The sequence below is a fragment of the Hemitrygon akajei genome, chromosome 7 (assembly GCF_048418815.1).
Source record: "Hemitrygon akajei chromosome 7, sHemAka1.3, whole genome shotgun sequence".
NCBI classification, from domain to species: domain Eukaryota; kingdom Metazoa; phylum Chordata; class Chondrichthyes; order Myliobatiformes; family Dasyatidae; genus Hemitrygon; species Hemitrygon akajei.
In genome coordinates this window covers 17,449,208-17,464,020 of record NC_133130.1, presented here as the reverse complement: position 1 = coordinate 17,464,020, position 14,813 = coordinate 17,449,208, and the positions used below count along the sequence as shown (strand labels likewise).

The window sequence follows — 14,813 nt, the reverse complement described above, 5'->3', positions numbered from 1 at the left end:
GTTATAGTTCTGCTAAAGCGTAGTTGTTGAACCTCAGGAAATTGAGGGCTATGGCGAGCTGATGCAGAAGAGGCTAGATCAGCCAGGATTAAAGTAGAGTTTGAGTGGCTGAATGATCTGCTGTGTACGTGGTCACAGTTACCTGTGGAAAACAATGAGCCTCCATACTTTATCGCTCCGATAAATCACGATCGATCCTGCACCCCGTGATATCGCTGAATTCGCCTGCGGGCCGGTGTAGTGCAGTAACCTCTCCCGTCCGGCAGCGGCGCTGCACGTCAGAGCCAGGCCGGGGTGGGGAACCTCCTCCCGGCCGGAGCCGCAGTGGCGACCTCCAAAGCTGGGGCGGCGCTGCACACAGAAGTCTCTCCCTCCTCTTTCTTCTCCCGGAAGTGGTTGCCGTGCAGGTTGGAGGCCTTGGTAACCAAGTCATGGCGTCGGAGGCGCTGCCCCCTTTGCCGCAGCAGTTCAAGCAGATCCAGCATCATCTGCGCACCGCTCAGGAGCATGACAAGCGCGACCCAGTGGTGGCCTACTTCTGTGAGTCAACCTGCGCCGGAGGAGGGAAGGGATGACACTCCGGTACCGCTGCCGCAGTAGTTCATCCTGCTGGGTGGGAGCGAGCCAGTGGGCGAGCGCCCCGGGATCAATACCCCTCTCACTCGGGGTGTGGTGCGGAGGTTGCCGGTGCATGAGAGGAGTGAAAAACGTTGTACGCGTGCTGGCGGGCGAGGGTTGGTGTGGATAGGAGCAGTTTTGGGTCCCATGTCTGAGAAAGGATGTGTTGGCAATGGAGAGGTTCCAGAGAATGTTCACGAGAATGAAAGGGTTAATGTACGAGGAACGTTTGGTAATTCTGGGCCTGAACTCGCCGGAGATTAAAAGAACGGGTGTGTGTGGGGGGAATCTCATTCAAATCTACTGAATATTGAAAGATAGTGGGTGTTGAGTGGATGTTTTCAATAGTGGGAAAGTCTAAGAACAGAGAGCAGAATCTCAGAATACAAGGGCGTCTCTTTATAACAGATGTGGAATTTCTTAAGCTAGAGGCTAGTGAATCTTTGAAATTCGTTAGTACAATTGGCTGTGGAGGCTAAGTCATTGGGTATATTTATTGGGTATATTTAAAACGGAGGTTGCTAGGTTCTTGGGGTGTTAAAGTTTATGGGGAGAAAGCAGGAGAACGGGGTTGAGAGCTCAAATAAATCCTGTCAGCACCATTGGTCTGATTGAATGATGTTGGAGACTCTATGGGGCTGCAGTGCGTAGTTTTGCTGTTATGTCCAATGTAGTTGTGCCCTTAGTACGTTAAGGTTAAGAAACAGCATGTGGTGAAACTTTTTAAACAGGGCTGGATGGGATGTATCTCAGATTATTGCAGGAGGTCAAGGAAGTATTGTTGTGCCTTTAGTGATAATCTTTGCACCCTCACTGGCCGCAGGAGTAGTACCAGATGATTGGAGTGTGGCAAATGCTATTAATTTGTTCAAGGTACTGTAGACTAGTGAATTTTACATTAGTGGCTTTTGGAGAGAATTCTTAGAGATAGGATTTATGAGGATTTGAATTGTGATTTTTATAAGGTGATGCTGGAGAGATAGTAATGAGGGACAAGGAAATGACAGGTGAACTGAATAAGTATTTTGCACCAGTCTTCACTGTGGAAGAGACTAGCAGAATGGTGGAAGTTCCAGGTGTTACGGGTCATGAAGAGTGTGAAGTTACCATTATGAGAGAGAAGGTTCTTGGGAAACTGAAAGGTCTGAAGGTGGATAAGTCACCTGGACCAGAAGGTATACTCCCCAGGGTGCCTAAAGAGGTGGCTGAAGAGATTGTGGAGGCATTAGTAATGATCTTTTAAGGATCGCTTGATTCTGGAGTAGTTCCGGAAGATTGGAAAATTGCAAATGCTACTCCACGAAGGGAGAGAGACAGAAGAAAAGAAATTGTAGGCCAGTTAGTCTGACCTCAGTGGTTGGGAAGATGTTGGAGTCGGTTATTAAGGATGTGGTTTTGGGATACTTGGAGGCACATGATAAAATTGGCCATAGTCAGCATGGTTTCTTCAAGGGAAAATCTTGCCTGAAAAACCTGTTAGAATTATTTGAAGAAATAAGAATCAGGATAGACAAGGGACATTCCGTTGATGTGTATTTGGATTTTCGGAAGGTCTTTGACAAAGTGCTACATGTGAGGCTGCTGAACAAGCTACGAGTCCGTGGTATTACAAGACAGATTCTAGAATGGATAAAGCAGTGGCTGATTGGCAGGAGGCAAAGAGTGGGAATAAAGAGTGAGTTGGTAAGTTTGCAGATGACACAAGGGGTTAGTGGTATTGTGGATAGTGTATGAGGTTGTCATAATTTAAAACATTGATAGGATGCAGAGCTGGACTGAGAAGCAGCAGATGGAGTTCAACCCAGAAAAGTGTGAAGTGGTACACTTTGGAAGGTCAAACCTGAAGAGAGAGTACCTTGGATATTTCCAATAATGGGAGAGTATAGGATCAGAGGGTGATGAATCTGTGGAATTCATTGCCACAGATGGCTGTGGAGGCCAAGTCATTGGGTATACTTAAAGCAGAACTTGATAGGGTTTTGATTAGTAAGGGTGTCAAGGTCGTCCCATTCTCCTGACCGAATGATACAGCAGACTCAATAGGCTGAATGGCCTAATTCTGCTCCTCTGTCTAATTGAAGGTGTTTGTGCATGTGCGCACAAGGGGCATATGCTGGGCACGTTTGCCCAGGCATCAGAAGGGCATAGGAAGGGATGGTGTGTGCATATGTGTGGGGGGTGTGTGGGTTGGGGTCCACATGTGTAGACCCCGTGTGCATTTTGTCAGTTTTGCTAGTTGTGTAGGTAGGTGCTGTAGCCATGGTATGACATGGGTGTTGTGTGTGGGTATGATGCAAATAATAGGGATGGTGTGTGGGGTCTGGCCATGGGTGTGGCTGGTGGTTTGACTTTAGGGAAGTCAACTTCATTTTATATAAAGTTTCAAAGTGTTGGTTTCAGGTTGAAATACAATCTATCAATGAGAGTTAAGAAGTGAGAGTTGTTTGTTGTAAATTGGGGAAATGATATTAAAAGATATGACAATATACAAATAAGAATTCAATATGTAGTTTTTGCATAAACATAAGATTAGTATTTGCATAAACTTAAGATACCCCATATTAAAGGAAGTGACAATGTAATCACTAACTGTTTATCTACCGTAGATGTCGGATTATAAGCCGCTACTTTTTTCCCACATTTTGAACAGCTTTGAACACTGCGGCTAATGCATGATTTTTTTTCATGCCGCCAAAAACATTTTGCCTCGTAACAGTAGACCAATAAAATTGATGAGTAGTTCACAGAGGTCCAATGAAATTGTACGATAAATCAAGCGCACTTTCACAATTAAATTATTGTAAATCAGTCATTTGTACTCACCCTCATCAACATGGAAAACACTCGAAGAAAAGCATTGTGCTGCCTTTATGGCAGTTATTTAGTTTATAATATTTTCGCTTAGTAATTCATTTGTTAGTATTTTCTAGTTAAAGTTAGAAGTGTTTTAACTATATTTGTTTTCTGTACTACATCCCGGGATGCTATGACGTCACATCCGATTTCGCCGCGTCTTGTGGGAAATACCGGTTTGCGATAAACGGGAAGGTGGGGGGGGGGAGCACATTAGCCGAGCGAAAACGCTGCTTTTAAGTTAAAGGCGATCAATAACTTTTCCTGGTAGGCTGCAGTATATATATTTTTTACCAGTCGTTAGGAGATATTGGAATGTTGTTCAGTAAAAAAGTATACGCAACGTAATTTGTGTGTTACCGATACGTATGTATATTTAAAAGTAGCCGCGTTACAGGCACGGTTCAAAAAAAAGCATTTGCAATATGTATTTGTTTATGTTACCATATTAATTTAATTAAAAGTTAAAAAATCCTCACGTGTAATATCTTTCTGTGTAAATATCTCATATTACAACGTGGGACACCTGCGGTCTAAAATCCGGTGCGGCCTGTACAAGTACAAAATTGATTTTCTTTCTAAAATTAGAGCCAGCGGCTTTTAATCAGGTGCGCTCTGTAGTGCGAAATCTACGGTAGTTGCTAAGTTGAAGGTATATCTGTATTGCTCTGTAGTTAAAAACCCTTCTGTGTTTTGGTTAGATTCTGTAATTCTGTAAGACTCTGTATTAGTTAATTTTCCCCTTTGGTGAAAATTCCTAGAAGGATGGGGGTGTTACGAAGGATGAACAACTCTGATGGGCAGAAGGGTGCAGAGTTGCCCATGCCCCCCCCCCTTGGAGAATCGCAAACCGTTACTATTTCGATGCTGCTAACGAGAGAGTAAGAGAGACAAAAGAAAACATGCCAGGACATCTGTTACTGATAACAGCCTGAGAGAGAGTTATGTTTATCCACCATGTTATGACTCCCGAAAGACTTATGGCTGCAGAGAGGGCTGTTTACGTGGTACCATCCTGTTCATTAAAATTTCTCAGTGGACAGCCAGAGTGGGCTGGTTTGATGGGTTAAGTCATTCAAACCTGATTGACACCTGAGACCCCGTGAGTAGGGCTAAAAGTGAGGTCTGGGGAGACACCCCTCAGACGCACCAAGAGACACAATAGTGAGCACTGCTTAAGTATTGGAACCCACGAGAAAGTGTGGGGCATCGGAGACTGAACGAAGGATCGGTCAATTTTAACAGTGTTTATAGCGAGGGCGGTGGGGGCTTGTGTGTGTGTCCACCCTTGCCTGGGTGACGAGTCCATCACAGAAGAACGGTCTAGCTAAAGGATGCAGGGGTCATACTTGAATGGCCACAGCAACAACGACTCGCCGAATCAAGAAAATAAAGGAAGGTTTGACTGGCTGTCACTGTTTTCGTTCTCTCTCTCTCTCTCTCTCTCCCCCTCTCTCTCCCTCTCCCTCCCTCTCCCTCCCTCTCTCTCCCTCTCCCTCCCTCTCTCTCCCTCTCTCTCCCTCTCTCTCCCTCTCTCTCCCTCTCCCTCCCTCTCCCTCCCTCTCCCTCCCTCCCCCTCCCTCCCCCTCCCTCCCCCTCCCTCCCCCTCCCTCCCCCTCCCTCCCCCTCCCTCCCCCTCCCTCCCCCTCCCTCCCCCTCCCTCCCCCTCTCTCCCCCTCTCCACATCGACCAACAACTACCTCAGCCTGCATGAACTGAACTGAGCTTTATACTCACATATGACAATTCATTATCCCCTAGACAACGATAGAGCTTGTTTATTATTGATTATTATTATACCCACACTTTTAGGTTTAGAATTGCTAACGTGTATTATCTGTATATTTGCATTGTTGATATTTATTTGTATATTTTTACTAATAAACACTGTTTTGAAAATAGTACCAGACTCCAACGGATACTTCTATTTTTGCTGGTAAGACACCCAGTTACAGGGTACGTAACAATATCCTTCCTGTTAGATGACAACATCTGATGGGAAAGATGGGACTCATGCCACCAGGTACAGGAACAGTTATTACCCCTCAACCATCAGGCTCTTGAACCAGAGAGGATAACTTTATTCACCTCAACACTGAACTGCTTCCACAGCCTTCACTTTCAAGGACTCCTCATCTCATTCTTGATATTTATTGCTCATTTATTATGTTTTTTATTTATATCATTTTTTATTGCACATCTTGTTGCCTTTTGCACATTAGTTGGTTGTCTTGTCTATGGTTTTTTTCATTGATTCTGTTGTTTCTTTGTATTTACAGTGAATGCCTGCAAGAAAATTAATTTCAGGGTTGTAAATGTACTTTGATAATAAATATACTTTGTGCTTTTTGAACATCTCAGTGGGAGCTGTTATAAATTATGACTAAGAAGAGCAATTAAAAGCATTGTTAGAAGGAAAAACTAGAGACGTCATTAACAGATGTATCAAGAATTAGTGGAAAATCAAGTTTCAGCAAAGGGGTTGGTAAGGAAAAGCAAAGTAAACATGGGAGTAGTCTAGTGGAACCAATTGCGAAATGTAGATAGCAAAAGATTACCTGAAGTTAATATGGTCCCTCACTGCAATGGAATGAAGAGATGTGAAGTTCAGCAGTTTTATGCGTAAATGTTTGTTTGAAATGGTGAGGGATTATGTAAAGCTAACATTCAAAGGGCCCTTGGTGTTGTATGCAGTTTACTAGAAACTTTAGTCGGGCTACAGTAAGCAATGAGGAAGACAAATGGTAAGTTGGCCTCATCATAAATGAAGATCTGAATTCAAGAGTGAAGATGTTTCATTCTAATTGTAAAGGTTGGCTAATGTATTATAACTTGCTTCTCAGCACTGTAACCAGCAGTAATGCAAATGAGAAGGAGAAACTGCTCCACGGTTATATCATTTGTATTCCCAGATGCAGATATGTAATTGCTCCAATTGATTAAGGCCAGTGTTTAGTTCAGCCACTGAGTGTGAAGGGTGATAATTAATTATGAAGGTTGATTAACCTTGGATGGCATTTGTGTGTACAGCGCACACACAAGACGTACAAAAAAGCTCGATGAACTCAGCAGGTCAGGCAGCATCCGTTGAAAGAAACAGTCAATGTTTCAGGTCGAGACCCTTCGTCAAGCAGTCAACGTTTCAGGTCGAGACCCTTCATCAAGCAGTCAACATTTCAGGTCGAAACCCTTCGTCAAGCAGTCAACGTTTCAGGTCAAGACCCTTCGTCAAGCAGTCAACGTTTCAGGTCGAGACCCTTCGTCAAACAGTCAACGTTTCAGGTTTGAGACCCTTCGTCAAGCAGTCAACGTTTCAGGCTGAGACCCTTTGTCAAGCAGTCAACGTTTCAGGCTGAGACCCTTCGTCAAGCAGTCAACGTTTCAGGCTGAGACCCTTCGTCAAACAGTCAACGTTTCAGGTTTGAGACCCTTCGTCAAGCAGTCAACGTTTCAGGCTGAGACCCTTCGTCAAACAGTCAACGTTTCAGGTTTGAGACCCTTCGTCAAGCAGTCAACGTTTCAGGTTTGAGACCCTTCGTCAAGCAGTCAACGTTTCAGGCTGAGACCCTTCGTCAAACAGTCAACGTTCAGGTTTGAGACCCTTCGTCAAGCAGTCAACGTTTCAGGTTTGAGACCCTTCGTCAAGCAGTCAATGTTCAGGTTTGAGACCCTTCGTCAAGCAGTCAACGTTTCAGGCTGAGACCCTTCGTCAAGCAGTCAACGTTTCAGGCTGAGACCTTTCGTCAAGCAGTCAACGTTTCAGGTCAAGACCCTTCGTCAAGCAGTCAACGTTTCAGGTTTGAGACCCTTCGTCAAGCAGTCAACGTTTCGGGTGGAGACCCTTCGTCAAACAGTCAACGTTCAGGTTTGAGACCCTTCGTCAAGCAGTCAACGTTTCAGGTCGAGACCCTTCGTCAAGCAGTCAATGTTCAGGTTTAAGACCCTTCGTCAAACACAAATTGTAAGCACACACACAATGCTGGAGAAACTCAGCAAATTTGGCAGCATCTATGGAGGGGGAATAAACAGTTAATGTTTTGGGCCGAGACTCTTTATCAAAGGAAGGGGAAAGGGGGAGGGGAAGAGTAAAAGCTGGCAAATGATAAGTGAGACCGATAAGGGGAAGGTGGGGGGGATGAAGTAAGAAGCTTGGAGCTGATATGTGAGATCAAATGAGGGGAAGGTGGATGAGAGAAGGGGAGCGAAGTAAGAAGCTTGGAGGTGATAGGAGGTGAAGGGTGACAAAGGATGGAGCAATCTGATAGAAGAAGGCATTGGACGGTGGCAGAAAGGGGAGGAGGAGGGGCATCAGGGGGAAGTGATGGGCATGTGAGAAGAGAAGGGGTGAGAGGGCAACCTGACTGGGGAATGGAAAAAGAGAGAAGGGGATAAAATGACGAGAAATCAGAGAAATCAGATTGGGTGCCTTAGACTTTTGCGCAGTACTGTATTTGTCAACAGAGAGTGGAGAGTGAGTTTGTAAATCTAGTGGGAGCAAAGGATGTTGGGAATGGTGGGGGTGCAGTGCCACAGGAGGGGTGTGGGACAGGTGGTAGAGGAGGAGTGCCAGGGTGGGAGGAGTTGGCATGTGCGCAGACACACCCCACTCCGAGACACCAGGCAAGGTCACTTGATTCCAAGCAGTTGGTTTATTGATCATTGTGGAATGCCTGTCTGGTGCTTTCCATTCCTTCCACCTTTTCCCATCAATGATTCTCCTTTCTCTGCCTCCTTCCCACTTTTTGTCCACTCTTAGTCCACATTAGACCCATTATCAGAATTAGGTTTATCATCACTCACATATCTCATAATTTTTTTTTGCGACAGCATTACTGTACAATACATAACATTACTATAGTACTGTGCAAAAGTCTTCGGCACCCTAGCTATATATATGTGCCTAAGACTTTTGTTCAGTACTGTATGTGTGATATGAGTTAGATGAGTTGACCTATTTCCCATGTGATATTTGCAGGGTGTTGTAGATGTCCACTGATTGAGCAACCTCTGAAGCAGTCTTAAGAATGGCAGTGCACGAATTGTTAGCAAGTTGTGACAACTTGGAGATAGATTGTTTAGGCTGGCAATAACAACACATTGTGTACAGAGGATTCATTGTTGGAGAAGTCACAACATTGTTAACACAAAGAACACTGCAGATGCTGTGGTCAAATCAACACGTACAAACAAGCTGGAGGAACTCAGCAGGTCGGGCAGCATCTGTTGAAACGAGCAGTCAACGGATGCTGCCCAACCTGCTGAGTTCCTCCAGCTTGTTTGTATGTGTTGATCACAACATTGTTGTAGTGTGCTTTTCTTCTCACCGTTTTTCCCTGAGTTCAAAGATCTGCCTGAGTCATCATCTTCCATCAGCTCCATTGTTGAGGTATTGGTTGGATCGTTCTTTGTCTGGAGCCTTTCTTTGACCTTATCACTGTGGGTGACCCTACCAGGTGCTAAGCGCCAGATGGCTAAACTCCAGACGACATTTCTCTTTGGATCTTAGGAATTCATAAGTTTCTCCCGTACAATAAGGTGACGATCCTTAGAAGTACCATCTTGTGCACTTCTATCAAGTCACCTCTCACTTTCCTTTGCTCCAAAATGAAAAGTCCAAGCTCAATCAAACTTCCCTAATGGGGCATGTTTTCTAATCCAGGCAGCATCCTGGTAAATCTCCTTTATACCCTCTAAAGCTTGCACATCCTTCCTATTGCTTTAGTCTTCCACCTTCACCGTGGACTTGCCTTGTCAGAGGTTTGGCACTGATCATGATGTGGTAATGAATGTGAATAGGTAAATAGAATCCAAATCAGCTTCATTATCACTGATGTACATAATGAAATTTGTTGTTTTGTGGCAGCAGTATGATACAAGGCATAAAAATTGCTCTGGCTTACAAAAATGCTCTATGTAGTGTAAAGATGAATTTGCTGCAGGCTATTGATTAGTAGTACATGCCCCTGTGATTTTTCCTGTTGTCTCTCTGGTCTTCCATGCTTACCTCAGCAGAACCCATTTTGTGTTTTGTTTAATATGCTGTGATTTCTTCCTTAACATCAAGGAGTGCCTCACTGAAAATTCACTGATTATTACAGTGATGATGTGGAAGGGGCTGAAAGGTGAAATATGTGGATAATTTAAAAAATTTTCAGTTTGATTGTCAGCAGTAATTTTCCCAGCACTTTTCTTTGCTCTGGTGATAATGCATCGTTTAATGTTGGTACCTGACATCCAGTGATTTTCTACGCTGAATGGATCACTGGCTGCAACCTTTTCTGGTGCCCCTTCTCCTTCCCTTTCTCCCATGGTCTACCTTCCTGTCTTATGAAATTCCTTCTTCGTCCCATTACCTTTTCCACCTCCCAGCTTCTCACTTCATCCCTCCTCTCCCTCACCTACTCACCCTACCCCTCACCTGGTCTCATCTATCACCAGCCAGTTTGTACTTCTTCCCCTCCTTCCACCTTTTAATTCTGGTTTCTTTCCTTGCCAGTCCTGAATGATGTCGGCCCAAAACATCGACTCTTTATTTTTTTTACCTAGATGTTGCCTGGCTTGCTGATTTCCTCCAGCATTTTGACTGTGCTAGTCTGTAAGATTGTTTGGATGGTAAATCATAGTCCCAAACACTTCTACCCATGGTTATCTGTTCTGATACACCCCACTGTATTGCGGTGGTTAGCTCAACGCTTTTACAGCTCAGGGCATTAGAGTTTGGAGTTTAGTTCTGGTGTCATCTGTAAGAAAGTTTGTACGTTCTCTCCATGTGTGCGTGGGTTTCCTCCGGTTGCTCTGGTTTCCACCCACATGTCAAAGGCATGCTGGTTAGTAGATTAATAGGTCATTGTAGATTAGGCTATGGATAAATAGGTGGGTTGTTGTGCAACATGGCTCGTTGGGCTGAAAGGACCTATTCCACACTGTATGTCTAAATAAAATGGAAGAAAAAAAATCAGCCCTACAAGCAACATATCAAGTAACAAAGGTCAGTGTACATTGACAGCTCAGCAGGTCCCTGTCGGGCTGCTGGCCTTTTAAACCTTTTCCCAAATCCTACATAACTGCTGTTTCTGTACTTAATTCATTTAGTATTTTCACACTTGGTGTCTGGTTTGAATGATTTGTAGTGTGTAAATAAGCACATTCAGTGTGCCTTGTAGTCTTGTCAAAAACAGCTGTAATATTACTAGCATATGTCGTGAAATTTTGTGGCAGCAGTTATGTGTGTTTTCTAAATATCAAAAAAATTGTTATAAAGAGCAGTAAACAGTTAAAAAAAACACAATCAATATTTGGTGTGACTACTCTTTGCTTTTAAATCTGCATCAGTTAGGTACACTTTTAAGAAAATCAGCTGGTAGGTTGTTCCAAGCATCTTGGAGAACTTAACCACAGTTCTTCTGCAGACTTTGGCTGTCTCGCTTGCTTCCTTCTCTCCAGGCAGTCCCAGACAACCTCGTGTTGAGACCGGGGCTGATTTCTGACTTCAGATCAGCAACATACTCTGACCGTTGAGAGACTGAGAGATCGATCCTCTAGTGCAGAGACCTCAGACAGCCGCACCCGCAGTCTCGATGTTACAATCTCCCGTGACACCGGCAAGGAATCAGAGTGCTCATCTTCTAGGCTGCTCCTGGAGGTATCGAAAATGCTAGGCCACTTGGCAACTCTGAGAACAGCAACCCACAGCAGTTTGAGTGCAGCTGTAGATCATGGACTCCAACAGTACTCCAGCTACCTTGTAAACGAACGAAGAGACATCAAAGAGAAAAAATTAAACTGTTTTGCAGATGAACATGAAGAAGTCACCCTCTGGCGCCATCTTTAGCCTCCTGTTTGAGCCAAAGTTTCACATTTTGGTCCAGAGCACCTGCTGCCATTGTTCAGCACCCCTGTTTTTGTGTGTAGGTGAGCCTCTTGGTTTTGTTTCCACTTTGGAGGAATGGCTTTTTAGCAGAAACTCTTCCATGAAGACCAATTCTGACAAGATTTCCATGGACTCCAGAGGGGCACACTTGGGTTTCAGTGGTTTCTGTGAGTTCAGAGCTGATAGCAGTACAGGACTAATTTTAATTTAGAAGGAACGTCAGTTTGATGTATCTCTCGTCTGCTGCATTCAGTTTCCGTGGCTGACCTCTGCATATTTGGTGCTCAATCATGCCGGCCTCTTTGTGCTTCTTCAGAAGAGCTTGGCAGCACATCTTGAAACCCCTATCTGCTGCGGAATTTCTGTTTGAGAGCGGCCTTGTTGATGCAGGATGACCACCTTGTGTCTTGTTGCTATGCTTACTCTTTGCCATGGTGTAAGAATTGATGATTTAACAGTAAACTGTCACATCTGCCACAACCTCACCCTTTACTTTGGTTGTCCTTCACCCAGCTTGATTCTTTCTACACCGGTTTCTGTATCAGTTAATCAGTTTAGTGGTTGCCAACTAGTTGATCGTGATCTTTGAGACTTTCCCAGTAGATCCCAAAAAAGAAAAATAAATACACAAATACTGTTGTAACGGGAGCATTATAAAAGTAAATAATACTAATTAGCATAATGGTAATATAAACAATACTCCCACTACGGAAAGCTGTTTGTAAAGAGAGGTTGTTTCTGGGGTTGCGGGGTTTTACTTCCGTTTGGGGTTGAAGGCCCAGCAATTGTTTTTCACAGAACATGCTGCTCAAAATAAGGCTGCTATTGAAGCATCAATTTGTGTCAGTCCCCTTTTGGGTAAACACAAGAAGCCTTTTACAGATGGCGATTTATTCAAGGAAGCAATGGCCATTCCGGCAGAGACTGTTTTTAATGACTTTAAAAACAAAAACGACATCAAAACCGCAATACGTAATATACCACTTGACCCTGCAACAGTGACAAGGAGGGTAGAGTCACTGTCAGAGGACGTGGATCGACAAGTGTTAAATGACTTGTCACTCAATGAATATTTTTCACTACAGTTCGTTGAATCCCTGGATGTAATCCAAACGGCTCAGCTTGTTGTATTTGTCAGAATGGCTTTCCAGGATTTTACAACAAAGAAGGACTTCCTCACTCTTTTGCACTTAAAGGAGAGAACGAGAGGTGAGGATATTTACAATGAGTTTTAAAAAAATATGCCTGTGAGCATGACATCCCCATTAATAAACTGGTGGCAATTACTACTGATGGGGCCCCAACAATGCACAGTGTGTTCATTGGTTTTATAGCACTGCTGTAATGACCCTGATTTTCCTGACTTCCTGGATTATCACACTGTGATTCATCAGCAGGCCTTGGCTGAGAAGATCTTAAACTTTTCTCAAGTAATGACACAGGTGCTCAAACTGATAAACATGACTTGAGCAAAAGTGCTTCAGCACCGCTTATTCAAGGCGTTATTGGATGAGCTCGATGCCGCTTATGGAGACATAATTCTTCATGCTGATGTTCGGTGGTTGAGTCGCGGCAAAGTGCTGCAACGATCTGTTGACTTGCTGCCTGAAATAAAGACTTTTCTGTCGACAAGAAATGAGGAGCACGAGGAACTGTCAAATGATGCGTGGCTACTGGATTTAGGGTTTCTGACAGACCTAACGGCTAAATTAAATGCACTTAACAACGAGCTCATGGGAAAAGACTGACAGCTGCCCCACACGATAAGCGCAGTAAATGCGTTTAAGGCCAAGCTTGGTGTTTGGATTTCAAATTTAAAGAACAAGAGGTTGACACACTTTCCCAACTTGGAGAAAATGTTACAGGCCATCAAGGAGAAAAATGCTTTTCACCCTGAGCAGTACTGTGCGTACCTAGACAAACTGGCAATATAGAGTTTGATCGGTGTTTTGGGGAGTTAAACGTCATGAAAGATACTGCTGCATTTACTTCAAACCCATTTCTGCCGATCGATATGGAACAGATGGCAGCCAAATTCCAGCAAATATTTGGTGTACCAATTGATATTGAAATGGAAATAACTGATTTGCAAAATGACATTGAGCTTAAAGCAAGATCAAGGGACGGTGACTTTTGGGGGCTTGTCAGCAGGGAGAAGTTTCCTCATCCCACCACATGTGCACTAAAAGTCAGTGCCTACTTCAGGTCAACTTATCTGTATGAAATTGCATTTTCACAGATGAAAATTAGTAAATCTAAGTACAGGAGCTGTCTTACTGACAGACACCTCACAGACTGTCTCAGACTGGCTGTCTGTAGTTATGAGCCAAATTTCAAGGAACTAGCAGAAAGTATTCAGCCCCAGTTTTCATACTGAGTGCAACAGTCAATTTTTATTCATTTATTTTTCATTTTGAAATAAAATTAAATAATGAAACTTAGAATTAAAGGTATGAAGTATTGTAATATTCTTAAAGATAGCTATGGCCTGTTTGATATGCTAGTTACAGTGTTTTCTTGTTTGAATTAATTTGAAAGTTTGACAAAAGCATTTTATGTAATTCAGATACAATTAGCCCAAATAAAAGGCCTCAAGTTGGAAGTACAATCTGAGCTATTTTTTCTCTAAACGATTTAGTGGGTAGATCTTCCCTTTCACTAAGGCCGAGCTAGGGGATCTTGGGCTTAAAAAGGTTGGAACCACTAGTTTAGTTCATTCAATTCATTGTCATTTTTCATTAGCATCCTGTTTGTTATTTTTGTTTAATTATGCACTGCACTATATACCTACAAAGTAATCAAGTTTTTATTTAATTTAATAAGCATTACTTAATGTTACTTTCTTTAATGAAATAGAAATGTGTAACATTTAATTTTTGGAAAATGACTGTTTGGAAATCTGAAATTTGTGTTTTTTACTGACATACAAATGCAGAAGATAAAAATTAAACTTCTAAAACAAACTTATATAAAAACCTAGGCTGCCTAAGACTTTTGCACAGTAATATATATTACTGTAAATTGTCTTGTGATTAGGTTAGGGGAGGAATAAAATGGAGACAGTGGCGTGAAAATCAAAAAAAATCCAGTGAGCAGTAATGAGAGAGGTCAGAGGAAATTGGCCAGACTGGTCAAGCTGATGGGAAGGTGACTATAACTGAAATCATGCGTTACAACAGAGGTGTGCAGAAGAGCACCCACTTTATTAGGAGTTACCTAATAAAGTGTCCACTGAGTGTACAGCAAGGATAAGGGCTCTTTGGCCCAACCAGTCCATGCTGACAGACATACTTTATTGATCACCAAGGAAACTGGGTTTCGTTACAGTCGCACCAACCAAGAATATTGTAGAAATATAACAATATAAAACCATAAATAATTAAATAATAATAAGTAAATTATTCCAAGTGGAAATAAGTCCAGGACCAGACTATTGGCTCAGGGTTTCTGACACTCTGAGGGAGGAGTTGTA

At 43.1% G+C, this 14,813-nt stretch overlaps 1 protein-coding gene across 1 annotated transcript in view; it reads left to right on the top strand.

The window, feature by feature from the left end:
* Positions 1 to 370: 370 nt before the first annotated feature.
* The window catches only part of vta1 (vesicle (multivesicular body) trafficking 1), a 302,456-nt gene continuing 288,013 nt past the window's right edge, over positions 371 to 14,813 (top strand). The window contains exon 1 of the mRNA XM_073050440.1: positions 371 to 540. Within this exon, the coding sequence (XP_072906541.1) occupies positions 432 to 540 (109 nt within the window). The 5' untranslated portion in view covers positions 371 to 431. The remainder of the gene's footprint in view (positions 541 to 14,813) is intronic.